The 22,322-nt window shown below is 35.4% G+C and overlaps 1 protein-coding gene across 1 annotated transcript in view; it reads left to right on the forward strand.

The window, feature by feature from the left end:
- Nucleotides 1–15,871, forward strand: part of MAN2A1 (mannosidase alpha class 2A member 1) — a 109,495-nt gene extending 93,624 nt beyond the window's left edge. The window contains exons 20-22 of the mRNA XM_051782576.1: nucleotides 8,180–8,374; nucleotides 12,633–12,743; nucleotides 13,589–15,871. Of these exons, the coding sequence (XP_051638536.1) occupies nucleotides 8,180–8,374; nucleotides 12,633–12,743; nucleotides 13,589–13,741 (459 nt within the window). The 3' untranslated portion in view covers nucleotides 13,742–15,871. The remainder of the gene's footprint in view (nucleotides 1–8,179; nucleotides 8,375–12,632; nucleotides 12,744–13,588) is intronic.
- The last annotated feature ends 6,451 nt before the right edge of the window (nucleotides 15,872–22,322 follow it).

The following is a 22,322-nucleotide window of genomic DNA, read 5'->3' on the forward strand; positions in this document are numbered from 1 at the left end:
TCACAGAGCTAGCATGGGTTATTTATTTAGGCATTAAGTCCCTTCTCCTGTGCCATTATTAACAATATAAGCACTGTAAAAAGAATTAGAGGAGAACAAATAAAACTGGAGAGTCTCTAACTGAAGTACAAATTACTATTATTATTATTATTTTTATTACTTTTATTATCAAAGAAAGCATGTTATGCTGTATTTTTGCTTTCATCTAACTATATTGATGGCTGCATATTAACTGAACTCAGGAATTATGGTGATGTGCTTATGGTCATAGTGACTAGATACTTTCTTCACCATCTGCACTTTTCCATAGACCAGCAAGCACCTGTTCTTCAAATGATCTCTTTATAGAACACGATTTCTGTTATGGCATCTGATAAAAGACTAACTGTATTAAAAGCAAGGAACTGACAGTCACCAAAGGAACAGTGATAGGTGGAGCAGTGGAGCACTAACTGCTCCTGAGACCATGAAAGGGAGAAAATGAGACTGTTCCTGGTGTGAAACCGAACAAGATGGATCAGCAGAAATAACCCTAGTCTAAGAGAATTTTGGGACTTTTTTTTTTTTTTCAAACAAGAGGTTTGTTATGGAATGTTCAGTGGCCGTGACACAGGAGAGGAAAGAGAAGGATTGAGGAGTAATGAGTGTGAAAAATAAGGGGTTAAAAAAGGAAAAAAAGGGTCTGATTAGGACCAGTGCTTGATCACCACAGCTCATTCTGTATTATTAAATCTACTTTCTTTGCAAGTACCCAACCTTTTCTGAATCTGTGTGAACCATTAGCCAACATCAGGTAGACTAGGAAACAGCTAGACTAAGAGGTCTGTGTGACAGTTGTTGGAGGGAGAGAGGCCATTAGACTGGCTTCCAGTTGCTGGTCAGACCTATAATTTACATGTGTGCATGTAAACAGCTAGCAAAATGCAAGCTGACGGGTAAGGGGCTGGCACCTGGAAGAGTGTGAAGTCTGAGCTGATGAATCTGGAGGCCTAAGGTCCAGAGCTGCATCTCAAATAGGCTTAAAGTCCTGGTTTTTGAGGGATCAGTGGTTGTTGAGTTAACTTACAAATCAAGAAAGTGAGGGTCTTTAACCAGTGAACTCCAGACCTGATCAGCTGGAAGGCACAATCAGATTTGGATTGTCTGTTCTGCTTGTGTTACCCAAGTGCTCTGCTTATGTGGGTTCTGGCAAAGGTGTTGCTCTGTGCTGATGTGTATGTCTGGCCATGTTTTTACATATATGCCTTAATGGGAATAATGCTCTGCCTTTCTCCTGATTGATGTTGGAGGCACAGAACCACAGCAGGATCCCATCTATCAGCCTGGAACGAGAGGAGTCCCCTGGTGTTGGAGACTACCATATTTGGCTCTGGCAGACTGGGAAGAGTTCCTCCTGTGGATCCAAATTTCCCTGGATTTGGTTATCTGTAGGAGGCCCAGGTTTCCTCATCTGCAGTCTTAGTGCCAGCTGAGAATGCACAGGCAGTACAGAAAATCTGTTGTGATTTTAGTCACGAAATGAACATGCAGTCTTGTGGATATTTTATGGTACCTCGGAATTTCCACTTTTTCTTTAAAAACTCCTTTCACCTAGTGTGGCAGACATGCATTTCCAGTGTAACACCCTCCAAGTGAATTGATAGAAAATTTTACATTCCTTCAAGTAAAGAGATAATATCAGATTTACTCTGCTTAGATGAGTCCTCCTTTGCTGGTCACTTCAATAGCTATCAAAAGACCCTCAGCATTCCAGATCATCATTCTCAATAAAGGACATGAAACATATGGCCAAAAAAAAAATTAAAAATGCTTTGATGTGCAAAAATGTACCGTAACTGATGGATATGTCACTGTTGACAAAAATGTACAGATTAACAATTCTAACCTTATATTCATCTGGGTTTTTGCCCCCAGTATTTCAGGAAAACCTGATACTCTGGTGTAGCAGAAGATAATCAGGCATCAGTACTCTTGTTTATAGTCTTTTTAAGATTTCAGGATAGCTGCCTGTTCAGTACTCACATTTGTGGCTGTTATGTCTAGTTGCAACTTATCCAGCCTTTCCTAAAAGTCTAATTTTTTGCAGAGGACATGCTTTTTTTTTTTTTTTTAGAGATTACCTTAAGATTGCTCTGTTGAAGAATCTTGCAGAGCTTTGACATTTTAAATGTTCTGAATCCCACTGCTCAGAGAAGATCTTGTTATCACCTCATTTGATTTCCATACAAAATTCCCTCTGGAACCACTAGCCATTTTCAAAGCTACCTGAAGTGATGGTCAGTGCTTTCTTTGACAGATGCATACATGAACATCACACTCTGGGACTGAAAAGGAATTACTCAGCTCAGAAGAATTAATCCAATTTTCATCAGTGGCTAATTGCTGTTTGTTGTGTCATGGGCCTAAGGCCCTTTGTCCAACATCTTTCTCCTTTCCTTCTCAAACTCACAAGGAGTTTTTACACAAAAATCTAGCTCCAGATATTGACCTCAGAAGAAAGGGAATGATTCATCCATATCAGGAGCACTTTGAGAACTTGTCAGACTTTGATTATTCTTTTTGTATTACAGTGTGCAACTTTGAATGAATTTAAAGCAACTGCATCTGATTTTCACTTGGTGAGATAACAGCCAGGCAGTCTTGCATGTAAAACCTGTAGCTACCTTGAAACCATTTACCGCTGCTTCATGTCAATTGCATTAACTTGACTAGTGTCAGTCCAAAATAAAATCTGAATTTCTCTTCTAAATTGGGAGTTTTAGGGCAATGTGTGTATAGAATGTTGTGCAATTTTCTCACTCTGTTCCTGTTTAAAGACTCCTTCTTCCTCAAGTGGTGAGCACTGTAGCTAAGGATTCAAGATGTTTGCATTTGGGGTAAAGTGTATGCAATTTCAAAGCTCAGGTATCTGCCCTTACTTGTCACTTACTTTTGTCATGCTGTAAAATTGAAGTTCACATCATCAGTAATGTTGTTAGCTGTTTGTTTCTCACCTATAAGCAGCCTAGCACAGTCTTACAGGATCAGTTTCTCATGCAGAAGCAGCATTTCATCAAACATCCTGATTCATACAATCTTTGAATTGTATAGAAAGAAACAAATTTTTCTTTCCATACTTGTCTTTGGGATTCTTTGACTCACCTTCTTGGTTGTTTTCAGTTGCTAGTTTATGATTAAGAGATATTTAAAAATATTGTCTCCATATGTTTTGGGACTAAAGATGCTCTGAAAAGTCTTTCACTCCACAGATTAGATTTTCCAGTCCAGGAACATTCTTCTTTGAAGAGTGCTGTGTGTTGGTGAGAGGGAAAGTTGGTATAAATTGTTTCCTCACACAGAATGAGAGAGAATGAGAGACTTTTTCTTTCCAGGAATAATCTAAGTGGTTAGATATCAAACTGTTTTAGTCTGCATCCCTTGATCTTGCAGGCCCAGAATTCTCTCTATTTCCAGATTTTATTTGAATGAACTTACACCCAAAGTCAGCATCTGCATTTCAGCATGTTTGATCAGGTAGTTCAGGTGCCAGTGGGGATTTACTGTTATAATTAAATTTGTTTTGTGACTTTTCTTATAGCAGAGAAAAGTCTAGAGGAGGAGCAAATATTCAAGATATGTATTTGATATACTGTCTGCCTCAGTTTCTCTCCTTTTATATGGGAAATTTTAGACTACTTGTCTGTGTTGAAAAGTTCATTGGTTTTCTATTAGCTCAATTCATGTCCAGTTATCAACTGCGTCATCTTTACTTTCTTCTCTACATTATTTTCCATTTATTTCTTATATTCAATTAATAAGTGATTTTTCAAGAACGATTAGTGGTTTTGTCCCCTAATTAAAGGCATTAGTTCCTCAATTTAGACTCTTTCCAGAAAACACTCTGAGTCTTTTCTTGGAGGGAGAGTGACTTTTTTTACAGAGGCAGATGATGATAGGAAAAGGGGGAATGGTTTTAAATTAAAAGAAGGGAGATTTAGGAAGAAACTCTTTACTCAGAGGATAAGGAGGCACTGAAATGCTTTGTCCAGGGCAGGGATGCCCCAAACCTGGAAATGTTCAAGGCAAGTTTGGACAGGGCCCTGAGTAACCTGATCTAGTAGGTGGCATCCCTGCCAAAGGCAGAGGGGTCAGAACTTGAACATCCTTTCCAACCCAATCCTTTCTATTATTTCTGTGATTATCAGTAAAATAACTCATTTCTGATATAAAGGCACTTTTTATAGATGAGGCTATTCTTAGAACTTGTTGCAAATTGTAAGATAGTTTTATACTGCAGTATGGTTTATTTTTCCTCAAAACAAAAAGTTTAAAATTATTCACCTTACTTTTGATGACAAGGAAAAATCCTAAATTATTTGTTTACATGTATTGCAGAGTCACTCAAGTGATTGTATTTCAACATGGACTATTTCCAATTGGATAAGTGTATATGAATGTACTGTAGGGTGGTTAAAAAGGCAGTATTTACTTCGATTAGAGCTCATTAAGCTGACGCATCATGATCTGGCATTCGTCAGATTGTTACCAGTACTTAATGTTTGTAAGGGTGCCAGAGGAGCTCCGTTCACGCTTTGAGTGATAAATGCTGTCATTTAAGTTGAGGAAATAATGTCACTTTTGAGAGAGTAGTACTTTAATTAGATGGAGACTGTGGGACTATATCTTCTACTTAGCATCAGCAGGATACTGCTGAAAGCCATCCACATGGTGAAGGTGTGTATAGAGTAATTATTCTTCGAAATATATTGTTTGCATGCGCAAACCCTTCTCATGTCTCTTTCCCAAGAGTCCTATTTAAATTTTGGATCAGTAGATTGAGAGGGGAAAGATGTACTCCAATCCTTTCATGACTGTGATGTACCTAGGGGGGAGTGTGATTCGAAGTGTCCCTTCTCAATCTTCTGTGATAGCATTGTCTTCACAGTGTTTGCAAAAACAGTTTTCCCTTGGTCTTCTGGCAGCTTTTGACACCTTCCGTACTCTCCATTCCCATTGCTATTACATAGATTCAGTGAATGACTGCACTTCTGTTAGTGCAATCATCCAAAATGGACTGCTGTTCCACATGTAGCAATACAGGACTCAAGATAAAATCTCCACCTAAGTCTTAGTTTCAAAGGGGATAATGCATGAGGGATAATGCCCATTATGTTTTATTATGGGGAGACGTATTGGGAACAAAAATCAGCCAAATTGAATAATCTCTGGTTCTAGCATTTGCTAGAGTCTTTCAAGGCTGTGTTTCTCAGCAATCCTCAGTTATTTCAAGAATCTAGGAACTGAGGAGCGAGTTTTCTGGTTCTGCTATGGGTTATCTGACAATTTTGTCCCACTGCCCATATTCTCTCTCAACCACATTCTTTTTCAAAGTTTCCTGTGACATTCCTTCCAGCTTTCCTGGATTCTCAACTGCAATACAACCTACTATATCTTTATATTAAATCCATCTTTTTTATTCTCATTGCTTCTGTTAGTCTTAGAGAAGGCTAAGGATTCAGGCCTAGAAGATTGACCTTCCCTGTGCTATCCTTTCCTTGACAAGGCTGAGGATTCATCTGATACTTTTACCATGGGCAGTCTTTTACTTTTGTGTCAGACAATATGCAAACTTGCCTCCCATTTTTATTTACACTTGGGTCTCTGGGATTTGGGCAAAGTTTTGACTCATGGATGGCATGCTTGTGTTTCCATACACAGTGGTTTTCTGTACGTATAGCAGAAGCTTTCAGAAAGATGTCACTTCTCTTCATCTGAAATTACCTTGGTGGCGTTTTCTGAGGAACATCTGCTACTGAAATTATGAGGACATCTAAATGAGTTCAATTTGTTTTCAGCAAGCACCTTCTTTCAGGCATAAAGTTGCGCTCAATAGAATGATTTTTCAATCACTCTTCACATAACAAATTGTGGCCCTTCTCCAAATATCTGGGATGTCTTACTGTGAGGATTTGCACATAAATAAAACATTTTAAAGAAAGACAAGACAAAATGAAATATTATTTCTGTGAAGGCTCACCCTTCTTTCTCTTTCCATCTCCTTGGAATCCCTTAAATCTGAGAAATCTGGATTTGAAGGCAACTGTGTAGGGTATGGGACAGGCATTTCTTCCTTGAACATGTTAGCAGTGTATGTTAGGCAGAGGTTGAAAGCAGAGGAGGAAATGGCTGAACGTGAATTCTGTTTAGGCAAATTTACTGATCTCAAATGAGTATGGATACCCATTGTTTAAAATGAAAAGCTTATCTTGAATAACTGTTGTTCCTGGATGGCAGTTGTCTCTTCTGCGTATTCTCAGGTAACATGCCTAGAACTAGGAACCATTTGCAAGGACTTTTCCTGCATATTTTGTTTTAAATAGAATGGGTAAAGTATTTTTCTGATTCATGTGTGATTTGTGAGATATTTTAGGAGACCTGTTTTCAAGTTCTCAGATATAAGCAATCAACTCATTTTACAGGGGGAAAAAAGATGGAATAATAATAATAAAGAGAAATGACAATAAAATATTTTGACTGACTTTAGCACATCTATGGCAACAGAGTGAACAGTGTTCCTCTTGGGGCCAAAAAGTGAATTCTGCTTTGAAAGAAGATTTTCCCTGTGGGTAGAGCATGCATGCAGTCATTTGAACTGCAGGCTTTCAGATTTAGTTGTATGTAGAGCAAGCTTGCTCATACTGTAATTGGAAAATAAGAAAATCATGACAATGAAGTTGACCAGTGATGCTGAACTTTTTAAGATAATGAAAAAAAAAAATCAAGGCTAACTGAGGAATAGAAAACTCATGACTGATTAAAGATGATGTAAAATAGCAGATGGAATTCAATGTAAATAAATGTAGTGAGACACATAGAGAAGCAATCCTCTGCAACGATCAACTGTTATCAGTTCTGTAAAGTAATTTGTGTGTCATAATAGGTATTTAAAAGTACTAACCTCAGTGCTTAGTAGCTACCAAAGAGGCACAGTCTTAGACATTACTAAGAAAAGCACCAAGACTAAAACAGAAATTACCATCTTGCATTGATTCAGCTCTGGTATGTTTTCACTGTCAGCTGTACTTAGTGCTGCTCCAGAGGTATAAATAAATATGCATACATGCATACACACCCCAAAACAGAAATTACCATTATGGTTGCCTGTTATAAGATGGAAAATAATCCTCCCCTTTGCTTAAAGTATCACCCATTTGTTTTTTATTTCTATTTTTTTAGCCTGTCATAAAATGTATGTTTAATATAACAATGCTTAAGATACTATGTTTTCAGTAACCTTTCTGCAAAGTTTTCATTAAATGTCACCTGTTTAACTCTAAACAAGCAGGGATTTTATCTGACTAAGTACACAAGGAAAAAAGAAAAATAAAAGCAAAAGAAGTTTTCATCCATTTCTACTCTTTTCTTCACTGACATTCCAAAACAGAAATTGCCTTTTTTAAGTTCCTTTGTTTTCTTTCCTTGGCTTCTATGGAGTTTAGTTAGTTGTTGTGAATATGTAGGATTAAGCAATTTCAGATTTGTAAAGCAGCTTCTGCAGCTGTGTAAAAGCACTGCAAATACAAAACTTGGGAAAGTACAAAATTTGTGAAATGTTGGGAGAGAGTCCCTTCACTTGCTGCTGGCATGACATTGACATAAAAATTTGAAAAGAAATCTTTTTCAGTGTGGACCAAGACAAAGATGCCAGTTGTTATTTCTTCCAGCGAATAGTTTGAAGAAGAAAGATTTAGAATAGAATGAAGGATTTAGGATACAAGTTAAAGAAAGTAAGAAATACAAGTCGGAAAATTAATATAGAAAAGGAAGCCTACAAAAAACTAGCTTTTTTTTCTCCATATTCAAATAGATACTGAATAAATAGGAGCAACTTGCTAAAGTAGTTGCTAGTTTCTTTCTCTAAACTACCTTGTTTGTACATCAGAGTCTTAACACAGAAAGGTAAAGAATGGTGTAAAATGAGATGTCATCTAATCATAATTTTGGAAGATGTACTAATGGTGTACAGGAAAGTATACCTAGTAATAGAAGAAAACTAATTGACAATCAAAAGTTTCCAAACGTAATTAAATGGGCAGTCTAAAAATTAAAATTTTCTAGGCAATGAATGGAATAATTTATAAAGTAAGTGAGTTTAAAAATTCAGATATCTTAACTGGATTCATTCTTTTGTATTTTGCAGAGTGAAGAGAAGGCATCAGTCAGTTTTCCATCACTTCTTAGCCACATGACCTCTCTTTTCTTAAATCATCCTGTAATTCCAATGACAACAAATGCAGAGTCAGGTGTCCCAGAGATGATAAATACGTTTTCTCCACTCATGTTGTCCATGCCTTGTGACATGCATATAGTCAATCTGAGGACAATCCAGTCAAAGGTAAGGTCAAACCACTGCTTTTGTGAGCAAAAATATGATGTAGCATTTTAATATAGACAATTTATTCTTTGGAAGTAATTTATTGAAGGTTTTATGTGATATGGTAAACTGCTATGTGATAACTATCTTTTGTTAATTCTGCAAGAACTAAAGGCTTGTGTCTGAGTAATATGAAATGCAGGGGTTGTTTTTTCACAACATATGAATATGCATAGTGCAGTATTCTGTCTCCGGAGGGGGCACATTTCAACGTGTTCCGAAAGTTTAAGAGAGAACAGTTCATATACTTCAGCCTTTTCTGTATTAGAAGAATTAAATTTAAGATCACTGGACTTTGTTCTAAGTGTGTTTTTAATAAAGGTTATAAACTCAACTTGTATTGTTAAAGCACTTCTAAGCTTATTTACAAGACCTTGTTTAATTCTTCTAACATCATCTTGTAATGCTTGGATCCTGTGAGGTATACAGGATCTCTGGTAGGTATACAAAAAAAACTCCAAATGAAAAAATAAAAAAACTCAAATAAAAAAAGCCTCTTCTGTTCTCAATATTTTTTTCCTTGCAAAGGCAGGAAAGGCATGTAACTACCATAATTTAATGATCTGTTTCCTAAACTAAAGGAACTGGTTTTGTATCCTTCTTCTGGCAACTGTTCTATAAATTCTTTTCAGTTTTTCAACACCTTTTAAAATGTGAATCTGTTAACTTTATGCTGCATTGCATTGTCACTCACAAGTGCTGTTACCACAATGAAATCTCTTTTTTCATTCTGCCATAATTAGATAGTTACAAACTACTTGTCCGTTCTCCTTTAGAGTCTCCATGGTGGCTGAGGTAAAACTACTCATCTATATTAACGTCAGGTTATATTCCCTTTATCTGTTCTTTGTTGTAAGTCCTAATCCTCATTTTAAAACTTAAAGAATTTGTTTACTTTCTCATGCTTTGTCTGTTAGTAGTTCAGTCTCACCTACAGTCCTTCAGCTGTGACTGATTCTTATTTCGAATTTCAAAGTGGAATAACCTATACTTTGTGGGTCTTATACCTTTGAAAAGTTTGGAGAAAACCTTATATTGAATTAAGTCTTCACATGAAGTGATGTTTCACACTTCACTGTGAGGATTTTCATGTGAGGATTTGCTTCAACGTATCAAGTTCAGGTGTAGACCTTCGTGAACATGTTCCCTCTCCCTCTTTGAGGCCTAAACTTTCCCCCTCTTGTTTGTATCATCTGGCTGTGAAACCTGTGAAAATAAAGGGTGGCTCTGTGTCTGCTTTTTTAGTTCAATGTTGCTACTTGCAGGTGAATTCCATGATTTTATCTGAGCTGTAGTGGCCCCACTATCCCAATTGGTATAAGGATATTTAAGACTATTATCTCTTCCTTGTCTACAAGTGTATATTTCATTGATTACTGATTGACAGCTCTTGAGCCTGCAGCTTCACTTTGTCCACTGCAAAGTGAACATTTGCAGTAGTCATAGGAGAGGAGCACATCATTATAGGCACAGAACAGTCCTTCCCCACAGCAGAAAATGCTTTGCAAATAATTTTGTAAATCTTTCCTCACTTTCTGCTTCCTTTCTATATCTTCCCAGAATTTGAATGATAAGTATCATAATTCTGGCTAATTGACACAATGAATTTTTTTTTCCAGAAATATGAATTTCTCCATTGCTTTAGCTGTTGATTTTCCATAATCCATTACAATTTCACATAAAAGGGTACCAAATTAAAATAAAATATTATTAAGATTTAAGGTAGAAATCAGAAAGAATATTGCTATTTATGTAAGATATCTGATCTTGTTGTGGAAGAGTCCAATCCCTTATGAATGAGACATTTAAAGAATTTTTTAATAGATCTCCAGTTAAGAAGTTTGGCACAGATTTTACCTGGTGTAATAAACTGGGCCTCAAGATTTAAAACTGAGAACATTTGTCACTTTATACTAAACATAAATACATAATTTTGTCATGTTGCCTTAAATTTTTGGATTTAAAAAGAGTTTAATGTTTTTTTCTTTCCATTCAAAATTTTAGCAGCATTGCCCTGGCATACTGCTTATGAGAAAACCTAGAAATTTTATTTTTTTTCTATCTAAAGGCCTAATGAGAGGCTGCATTTCAATTCTGAGAGATCAAAATCAAATCAAACTTTGGCAGCTCTTCCAAGAAAGCTAGTCAGAGATTCAATAGTGCAGTGGTCAGGATTTTTGTACTATGTAACAGTGCTGTGAAGTTTTACAAGGTAAAGAATGTTGTTATTTACTGAAAATTGAGGAATCGGTTACAGAGTTTTGTGCAGTGAGCATGGTTGTGTTTAGAAGGTGTATTTGCTGTAAATTAAGTTCACCCTTGCTCAGACATTCCTTAGGCTTGCATGCAATAAGTCTGATTTACCTAGAGATGACATAAGAACAGGTAAGTTGAAGTAGATGTGAAGGCTGTGACTTAGTTTTACACCTGCTTTGAAAATGAGTTAAAATAGCTTTATTTTTTTGCACATGGTTGCTATATGCATGATAAAAGGTTGAATACTATATCATAGATATAGTAAACCCTTTTTCTCAAGTTGTCATTAATTGTGTGTTACTTTTATGCTTTAAATCTTTTGAATCTTAAGATAATATTTAATTTTAAAAATTTGAGAGATTAAATATTCATGCCGTAATTTGAAATGCATACATGCATTTGTTATGGAGATTAGTAAAAGATAATAGAGGAAGTGTTGATACCCATTACTAGCTTGTAATTTTTAACGTTAATTTACCCCATAGGAAGTCAGGCTTTTTCAGTCTAAATTTTAATGTTTCACTAATCCGATGTTTAGACAGACAGTATTATTTTGTGTTCATGAAATCTTCTCAAACTGAGTTTTAGTCATGATTTGTAAACTATGCCAAGTTTTTTACTGTCAGTGTTTTACTAAAAAGGAACTCATTTCAATTCCAAATACTGCTGAATAATTTTTTACCATTTTAAATGGGAAAATTAAAACCACTAAGTTTATCAGTTTTTACCATTTTTTTATTATTTGAATGAGTACTTAATGCTACAGATTTGTTGCACTTTGAATCTGTGTCATGCTGGGTTTCAAAGAAGCTGGTTCAGGCTGATTCAAGAACTCCTTTATGAGAAGAAAACTATATGGAAAGTCTGTTAGGGTAAGACCTCTCATTTGGTACACCTTCAAGAACTAAAGCATGACAAAGTGTCTAGTGCTCACTGGCATAGGTTTCTGAAGTACCAGAAGTGAACCGAACTCATGGCAGAAGCTTTAGTGAAAAAGCACCAGTGCAAAAGCAAGTAAACCAGAAATAAGTAAGAGGATAATAGCCTGAAGAACTGGCATGGCTTTGGATAGTGGCTACATTAATGTTAAGACTTAGAATTATTAAGGATCTTTTCCATGCTGATCAATTCTATGATTCTATGAAGGGTATGTTGTGATGTGCCACTCATGTGGTGTGAAGTTGGTTTACATGCAAGTTGATCTAAAATGTGAAGAATTTTTTGCTGTTACTCCTGCTGTACAAGAGTGGTTTTCTACATTTTAGTGTAAATGAAAGAAGTTCTATCCAGTTGTAGGCTGTGACTCTGTTTTGACATATGAAAACAAGATTCTGATTTGAGGCATTCTATGCTGTGATTTGCCCTAAGTGGTGGTTTTAGTGATTTGATCCAAACTAGGACGTTAAGATTGTTGGTTACTTTTGAGTTACTCTTTGACGTCTGTTGAAGCTCAAGAACACTGAATATCTTATAGATAACCATAAAATTTATTCCATATTTTTATTTCAGTGTACAGTTTTCTGTACACCTTAAGCTGTGTTAGAGAGCAGCTTTGCAACATGAAAGTTTGTTCAACATAGTCACATTGAGTATTTAAATATGACTATTGTAGTTCACATGATTTCCATTTTGTTTTCAGTTTTGCTGTATAATTTTTGTGGAAAGTCAATTAATACAACTGTGATGACTACACTTCAATTCTAAGTCTGTATAAGTGAGCTTTAACCTCGACAACATACATTTATGTTCTGTAGTACATTGAATGTCTCAACTCTTTGCAGTTCGGTTCTTTCTGTGTTTAGTCTTATAAATTTCAAAAAAACCCATGAGGGTTGAATCTAGGCTGAACATTTTTTAAGGTATAAGTGGCTGTATCACTGTATGATAATGATAATTTTATGAGGTCTAAAATGTCTTTCTTACTTCTACTTTGTGAGTAATATTTTATCTTGTTTATTTGTAGGTAGATACCGAGCCATCGGATGAAGCTGCTCTGATTCTTCACAGGAAGGGATTTGACTGTAGATTTTCAAACAGAGACACGGGTCTGCTCTGTTCCACTACTCAGGGAAAGGTATGCTGATATTTTATGGGCAGCTTACCTTATGAGTATTGCATAAACACTGATACTTTAGTCATATTGTAGGTGAAGGCTAGGTATTTATTTCTCAAGAGTTATACTTTCAGGATAATGGTAGAATTTACCTTGAAAGCTGCTTTCCATTTGATAAAGTTGTGAATCTGCTGGTTTGTGGGAATAACCCTGTAACCATCAAGAAGTAAACTAGTTTTAATCTCATTAACTTTTAATAGTCTTTTAGAACTTTATGAAGTAAAAGAAATCAAGTTACATATTCCAAAGTGCAGCTTTTGAATATTACTAATATACCCACAAGTTATGTGACTGTTTCTTATTATAGCATGTTCTTTGTCTGCCCATTCTCTCTTAAATGACCTACCCCAATACAAATATCTAAGTATTTTAAGATTTTTATAGAATTGATGTGATGTGTAAAACTATGAAATATAAATAATTTTTTTCTGAAGGTTATAGATGGAATGGAAGGTAATTAATCTGTAGCAATTTTGTAATAAAATTTTAAAATAGATTTAGGATTTTCTTTAGGGAGAAGAGTAAATATTGTTTTAATAAGAAACAAGAAGGTTTTTAATATTTCTAGTAGTTTTTAATGTATTCATTTAACTTCCTTTGAAATGTAGCAAGTGAACACTGCTTTTAAAAAGTTCTGAATTAGTATATAGTATTTGGTTTATGGTACTTAAAAATATTTATAGTCTTTAGTGAGTGAATTGCTGTGCTGGTACCTGTAAGGAGATGTATAATTTTAAGATATATACTGCCTTTTCTAAATACAATTCTTTGTTTGCTTTTTGTTTTTTTCTTTCTTTCCCCTCCAGATAAAGGTGCATAAGCTCTTTAACAAATTCAGAGTGGAAAGTCTTACACCCACATCTTTATCTTTGATGCATTCATTTCCAGATGGCAGAAATATAAGTGAAATAAATATGAGTTCTATGGAGATAAATACGTTCCGGATTCGGCTAAAATGAAATCTTGCTTTAATACTCAGAGAAGAAGGATCTGCAATTACATCTCCTCTTATTTTCATGTGCAATAAGAAGCAGATTAATATTGTTCCAGCTTCTGGATACTGTGAGAAAAAAATGCATTCTATAATTTTTTTTGACCACACAGTGAAAAGCCATGTTGCAAGCAACTTTTTTGTTTATTCAGGTTCCCCCCCCCCCCCATAAAATAGGAACATCAGTATAAGTTAATACAACAAGTGAAGAAATTTCTAAGGATGTTAACCTCTCAACAGATTAAATCTCAGGTTAAATGCTAACTAATGATGCTTTTGGTGTTTTAAGTTTCATAAAGAGGGGATTGGATTTTAAACAGCCTTCCTTTGCTGATTCTTGATGCATTTATGTATGAATAACTCAATCTAGAAAGTCCTGATGCAGCTTGGAAATAAAATACGATAAAATGTTCTTGTGTAGTAGCTAATGTCCAAATATTTACAATCATTTATATAAATGACAATAATCTCAATTTATTCCACAATTAATTTCAATTTATTCAACACAAAGGGGATTATTAATTGTGGTAAAATGAAAGCCTGCAGTACTTGTGATAAGTGATGGTAGATTTTAATACTGCTACCATTCCACCTGAGTTATGTAAATAGGAAAACACGAACCTATGAAGTAATTTTGCAATGGAAATGTTTAATAAAACTCCCATTTTGTTACTTGACACACTGGGATATGTGCAATTATTCCATTACCATGATGAGAAATGTCCATAGTTATCATGAATACAAAATTTTTTATAAAACTCATTTAGATACCAATATTCTCTGAAATGAGTTTTCTATTTCAAGATTACCATATCAAAATAAATGTGCCTTATTTTTTGATATGTCTTGTTACAATTTTGGTGTCTGTGTTAGTGTTTTTGGGGAAAAAGTAGTTTATATAATACTTAAACTGTGTATCTCCTATTTGACAATGCTGGCCACCCTCTGATCTACGTACTCCTGCACCAAGATTGTGCTATCTTATTCTGAACATTTTGACTATTTGAATGTATTAATATTATATCATAACCTGAAACACAGACAAAAAAGAGTTACTGTAAAGGCTAAATTCAGCTGCTTTCAAGAAAATTGCAACTTGATGCAGAGAGTTGATAGTAAGCAGGACATGATTTGCAAACCTATCAAAACATGTACTTGCATGTCACAGACTGTGGTGACCTGTTAATTCAGAATCATGTGCCTATATTTTAAACAACATTTTTCAAACTTGCAAACTTGCAACCTCAGTTACATTGCCAGTGTTCATGTTGCTGAAGAATGGAGACTTAATTTTACTTTGTTTCATATTAATTCACATTTAGTGCTTAAGCCATCCAAGTGTGAAAAACATTTCCGTAAGTAGAGCTGCTGTTTTACAGTTAATATATATAAACAGTCACTTGAATATGATCCCATTTTCTAGTCTTCATTTATTTTCATAGCTCATTCTTCTATATCTCTGTTATGCTTTACTTTTCCATTCATCGTTGCTTACCTTCAGTACTAATGCATGAAAAGTCATCATAATTGGTAAAAAGATGTGCTTGCTCTAATATCACCTCCTGTATTTAATTTCATCACTGTTGTTCCACAATTGTATCAAATATCAAAGATCATCAAATTATATCATGTAGCTACAGGCTATCTTATAAGAAAATGAAGGTCATACTTATATTTCATGCATTGTCCCAGGTTGGATCTCTGAGATTGTATAGATTTTCCTACTTAATTCAATCTACTGTGTGCTTTGTAATAATGTGAATACTTAGTAGGATCTGGTGCAAGTTACATCAAGAATATAAGAACACTAACCACAAATAGAAGAATCAGATGGATCCAATAAATGGATGTTTTCATGCAATAAACATGTACTGTAACTTTTCTTAGATATAGTATTTGAAAATACTATTTTTTGTTGGAACTCAAAGCTTGGTAGACTTTCCAGCAGGAATTTCTCATAACATTTATTTTGTTGCATCTTCAGAATTAAAATGTTTAAGGGACTTTTATGTGTTCTGTGCAAGAAAATATTCAAAATGCTATTTCAGTTTTATTAGGCGGAAAAGTAAAATTTTGATGCAATAAAGTTTTAAAGTATCTTGCCTCTTGGAATTCCTTCAAAAGATCCTTTGTATAGCATTCAATCTTTTTTTTCCTCATTAGCTGTACAATCATGATGCCTGAATCTTCCTTAACCAGCAGATTTAATCTTTGTTCCTTTGTATTGCATTTTTTGTGTAACAACAGCTTTCAATTCGGGATCCTTTCCTGAAATCCTTAAGTAAGTCAAAACTCCAGTCAAAGTCTCATGATAAATTTTGCTTTAATTTGCTCGGATTGTGGCTGTCAGTGAGGATGGTGGTTTGGGTTGTTGGCTTGCAGGTGTTTTTTTGGTTTTTTGGTTGGGTTTTTTTCCCCAACAAGTCTTAATGAATTCTTATGCTGTATTTTTGTGAATTGGCCATCTAATTAAATTCTATTATCTTGGGGGTTCTTTTGATTTTTATCCCTGCTGGGTTTGTAACTACTGGTTAAGAGAGCCAAGCATCCTTACCTTTCAATATGGTTTTAAAGACAATGCTGTTTAAGAAATGGTTTAAAACCTTGTAATTACTTTCCTACCAGAGTTGTACCTGTACTCTTTTTTTTTTTTTTTTAACATTCCATTATCGTAATTGTCTTTGGTTTACTTGCTCATATTGTCTGACACAAACTGATTTCAGCCGAAGGTTTTTGCTATTTTCTCTTGGAAGGTTTTATATCTTATGGGGATATGTAAAATAAGATCTCTAATAAAAGGTAATGTTATTGTGAGATGTGGCTAGTGTCATTAATGCCTTGGCTGTAGCAAATTTAAATTTAAAAAAATTAAAAAAAAAAAAAGAGAGAAACAACAAAAACACCTTATTTGAGAAGGCTCATGTATCAGTAGCTTTTGGGAATGACAGTGATCTGTAGTGAGATGAACTCCTGATCAAAGATGCGATCTATTCCACAGCTGCCAAAGAAAAGAAGATAGATGCTAACTTCAAGGATATAAACAAGTGACACTGCACAGTGTGCAAAGGAAATGGGTTGCTCTTTTGCAAAAGAAATCTTGCACTGACTTGCCAGAAAATAGTAGAAGCTGTAAAATTCTAGAATTTTCCTTTTTTTACTTGAATTAGTATTTATATTTGAAACAGTTGACAGTAATGGAATGGAAGCTATTCTTGTAAATTAACAAACATACCATTAGAGGATAACAAGTCAAAATAACAGTTCAACTGTAATGAGACTGAACACTTTAAAATAAATAACATAATGCTAATATAATATACTGTAATTACATATGGCAAGTTGAACAGGCATAGATGCATCACAGGTTTGCTTCCCAAAGTACTGATGGAGCTTGAGCATAATGACTTGCAAAGACAATAAAGTATAACTCTTAGTCAGTGCCTGAAGCTATTTGATGTTGGACTGGACAGTCTTAACTACAAACATGAAAGTATGCATGTACGCAGACTGTGTAAATCCCTATAATTTTAAAGCTGATGTTTCAAGATGCAAGTGTAACTTGCACATGTAACTGTAACAGGCAAAAAAAAGGGTATGAGTCCGGTTTAAAGCACCCCTTCACAATTTCATGGTCATCCTACTTTGGAGTTGATTAATATCAACACGACCATGCAGGCAGAACATATTCCACTAATTTCAGCAACCAATAATGTATTCTTTTACTTTTTGAAATTATATTAACTATATCTGATGTATGCCTTTGAAAAAACAGATGCTAGATCTCTGTACATATCTTTACTGATGGTGACACTATTGCTCAGATTTAGTGGGTTATCTGATTTGTGATGAGTTATATATATATATATGTGTGATAAAATATAAAACAGAGATTCAGTTTTTTGTACTTTTTGTTTTAGGTTAACTACTCTCTCATAATACTATGAATTTCAAAAATCAGCCAAAGGTATTAATTTTGTCTTCTAAAAGAGAGAACAAATCAAAATAATATACTGTCTAGAATAAACTCATGGTCAATGGAGAGCTATTGGGATTTTCAGACAGTGCTCTTACTGACACAAAGTTTCTCTGTCTGCAATTTCTCTGTAAATTATAATATTAAGTTGTGAACCTGTTGGTCTTTCAATATACAGATTTTATGAACTAATAGATATTAAAAATTCATATTGCATCACCTAACCTTTGTATGCTAGAATTTCTACAGAGCTTCAGTAATGCATTATTTCCATTACTCTTCCTTTTAAGTAAATTATTTAACAGCAGTAAGAGTAATAAGAAAATAGTTAAATAAAAAAAAGCTTTCCATCATGTATGTAAACTTGTGCTCTTTGGACTATAAAGGCAAGAATATTTTTGATTGTACATTTCAGAGCTTCAGGTTTTCTTCCTGATATGCAGTGTCTGTTAGTGTGATGGCCTTTGACTGACAATGTAAAAATCATTCTTGTTTTGGATATCACTAAATTGGAGACTTTAATCTCAGCTTTATCTCCACCACCACCACTCCCCATGTGTCATACACATCCACCACATAGGAAAGCACATGCCTTTGTTCCTCTCAAATCATGACCTGCAGCATAACTTGTGGTCTCCCCAGATAGCTAGTCAATTTTTATTTCTATTTTTCTTACTTCTTTTGTCCTACTTTCTCCTTTCTTGGCATGCCAGCTAAATGTGTAGGCATTTGTAGCTCCAATATGTACAACACAGCCTTCCAGCCCTGCCAGTGCATTCTACAGAGCTTTCTGGGGTCACGCTACCTGCAGTGCCAGCCAAAGCCTGAGTTGTGCTGGATTCTTAAGAGTTACATGTTTTAAGTCTACATCAATGAGCATTTATGGTGCACATGCCCTGCTTGCTTGTCACAACTGTCTCACATCACTAGCTTGCTCTTCAGAAATATACATATTTGTTCCTCTGAAAATCCACTTGAACAGGCTCCAATGGCATTCTCTGTTTTTCTCTTCCTCAGTTTCATGATATAATACAATCTCCATTTCAGGACCTTTCAGTTCACAAGTTTACCTGTAACCTATCTTCCAGAAGTTAATAATTATCTGTCTTGATTGGGTAATAAGAAATCAAAGGCTTTTTGAGAGTGCCCACTATTGGCTGCTGCAGTCCCTCTCAGGTCAACCTGTTCACATCAGTGGCCAACAAAAAGCTGGGGCTGTTCAGCCTGGAGAAAAGAAGGTTCAGTGGGATATCATTAGTGCATGTAAATATACAAAGGGAGGAGGCACAGAAGACAGAGCCAAGATCATTTCAGTGGTGTCCAGTGGCAGAGGTGACAGGCACATTCCAAAGCACAGGAGGTTCCTCCTGAACCTCAGGAAGCACATTTTCACTGTGAGGGTGACCGAGCACTGGCACAGGTTGCACATAGTCATTGTTCAATCTCCATCCTTTGCAATCCTCAAAAGCTGTCTGGACATGGTCGTGGGCAACTGGCTCTAGGAGGTCCTCCCAACCCCAGCCACATTCTGTGGTTCTGCATGGCCTGTTCTGGTGAAGAGGAAGGAAGGTTTCATTAGATAACAAGAACTTGTACTAGATTCACATGTATGGTTAAAGATGGGAGGCCAGTGATAGCTGGCAACTGAGAGAAGGAACAACTTTTTACCAGAAGTGTTGTTCCTGGATGTCTGTGCAGCACTGAAGATTTCCAGGGGGAAAAAATGCAGATACTGGCAAGTTTAAAGATTAGTTTGGTCTTGCAGTTTAAAATGCAAAATAGACCCAAAATAGATTCAGATGCTCTCTGAATCACTTGCAGCCAGCAATGTAGACACACAGCTCTGTAAACAGAAGATGACCTTTGTACACAAAACACTTTAATAGTGACAGTGAAAGGAAGTATTATCTGTGTTCTCTATGTTTTGAATTATTTAAAAGAGTAACCCATTCCAAGCTAAAATAAATTAAACAAAATGAGTTCAATGGAAGCAATTCAGACAGACAGTGATTGTGTAAAAAGTTTGAACGCAGCTCCATTCTTAATGGAGCATGCTAGTAGAAGTCCTTCACCTCGATAAAGGATTAAGGTTTGCACACCAAAAGGGATTTGTGTGTTTTGACAGTGACAAAATCAGTCCCACTGCTTTTTCTTGTATCTTGGTAAGTGAAATCTACTTGCTTGGCTAGTAGACATGGGAAAGAAACTGTGAAAGCTCAAATGCAACTGTAAGGCAAACTTGCTGAAATGATTTTGACGCAAGAATCCACAGCCTATTCACCTAATTGGTCTCCAAATAGACAAAATGAATTTATCAGATATTGGGCTTTTGATAGATAAACCAAGATGCTAATAATTACATTAAACTGTGTTTTAATATAGCTAATAAATGTGTAATTGCTGCTAGGAAAGGTACCTTAGAATTTGAGTTTGTGGAAGTTATATTTTAAGGATATGGTCTGTGGGAAACTCATGATTTGCAAGCTGTTCACAGCTTTCCAGAGAGAATATGTGAAGCATAGCTGAAATATAAAACCTATAGTTTGGAAGATTTTAGCCATTAAGGTCATGCAGACATGGATCAGAAATGGATCTATGTTCATTTTCTGAATGTTTTTGACAACTAGTACCCAGGTGGTGGGGTATTTTATTTTTTATATATAAAATGTGAAACAGTGGATCAAGTTAAGTGCTAGTCAAGAGGCAAAAAGCATTCCCTCCTTGATGCTTAAAAACATTCATTGGTGATGACATACATTTAAGTAGGGAGAACAAAAGAACTCTTCCAAGCTAGGGTTCAAGATCATTCTTCTAAATCCAAGAAAAAAATATATGTTTATGATTCACTGACCTGATAAGAGTGTGGTAGAGGTGTAAGTGTGAAGCAGGCACCACCTAAGTAAACATCAATAGCCAAAGAAAAGAAGCAGCATTGACATCTCACTCCTCAGGGCTTTGTCAAAGTCTGTATGAAATATTATAGAAGTCCTTGTCATCTTCCTGTGTTTCAGTTAAAAACACCAAGCAAATGCCTCCCTCTCCAGCCCCAACACACATATATTTCACCAGACTCCGAGAATGTCATGGTTTTTAAAGTTAGACAATAAAATTGTCTAATTTTAAATGTCTAATAGTCTATAGAATTCCAGTTCTCTTTTATGTTGCAAACTGTGATCAAAACATGGGTTTTATTTGGCATTCTAGTCACATTGTTTTCACATTGACACTGCCTAAGTCGTTAGGTGCCCAAAGCCTCGTGACTATGGTGACAGGCTGCAATTTGGGTATCAGGTCACAGAGTAATGGAGTTGAAAAGGTGCTGGTTATGTTGTGATGGGAAGTGTGGAACTGTGGGTGGTCAGGGTAGGACTTTACAGCTCCTCTAAAAATGAAAGCAGTCACTAATTCAATGCTACCTTGCATTTGGACTAAGTTGGAGACTGAGATTAAAAGAATTTTTATCAATTGGCATTGATGTGCAGTAGTTTGGTGCCAGTGTTAGGTTTAATTTTATATTCTACTCTTGGCTTTAAAAGTAGGTACTGGCAAATGGAAGGTAATCCGAAGAGCAGAGGGAAAACCTTTTTGTGGTATTGCCAGAGCTGTGATAATACAAAGTGATTTCTCTTGTATTAAATAATGCTTCAAACCATGTCTGAAGGCTGTTTTCAAAGCTGATGTCAATGCTACAAAATAATAATAATAATAAGCTAAAATCTACTTTAAGAACGTATTGAGAGAATCAAGTACACAGATATTTTCCTTACTGTTTGAGTTGCTGTTACTATGGGAGAAAGTCTGCAGTTACTTCAGAGATCTTTAGTCTAATCTAATGAACAAGTCAACACTTGCTAATCAGCAAATCTGAAATTCTGCTGTATTTGTTTTGAATTCAGTCTTTGTTGAGTAACTTCCCCTCTGGAAAATAACAATATATTTCCTATGAAAAAGATTTACTTTACTCTGGAAGATGAGATTTATGTCTATGCTCTAATGATTAGAAGAAATATAAATATTTGAATTTCTACTGATGGAAAAAAGGTGTAGGATGTTTTGCACTCAAAGACAGCTGATTTTTTTCAGATAAAGAGTCAATTAAGTAGATTTATGAAACTGGAAAATCAACAGGTGGAAATCTATCCTAGAAATGCAGTTCACCGTCAAATCCATGATAAAATGGTTCCTGATCACTGAGAGAATGCTTGAATGTCAAAGGTAAAGTATTTGACTGGAGAGAGGAACACCAGATGACCAGAGCATGGCTCCACTGCTCATGAAAGGAAGAGGAAGGTTGTAAGATTATGTCAGTATTTTAAATTGTTAGACATTCTGCACTTCTAAAAAATTCAGTCGGACTGAATTAAACTGGGGAAAAGGTAAATTTGGCAGTGGAAAATGTGCAGATAATGGGTCCAGTTGAGCATTTAGCCAAGACCAACTAACTGGGAGAGTAACAAAGTGCACTGCTGTTAACGTACCTATGACTTTGAATTGTACAAGAGGATTGAAACTTAGCAAATATAAAGAAAAGATTATAGTGAATGCATATTTTTCCATCTGCTACAGACCAGGGGAG

This window comes from Manacus candei, unplaced genomic scaffold, assembly GCF_025592945.1.
Source record: "Manacus candei isolate 608988 ecotype Guabito, Panama unplaced genomic scaffold, ASM2559294v1 h1tg000016l, whole genome shotgun sequence".
NCBI lineage: Eukaryota > Metazoa > Chordata > Aves > Passeriformes > Pipridae > Manacus > Manacus candei.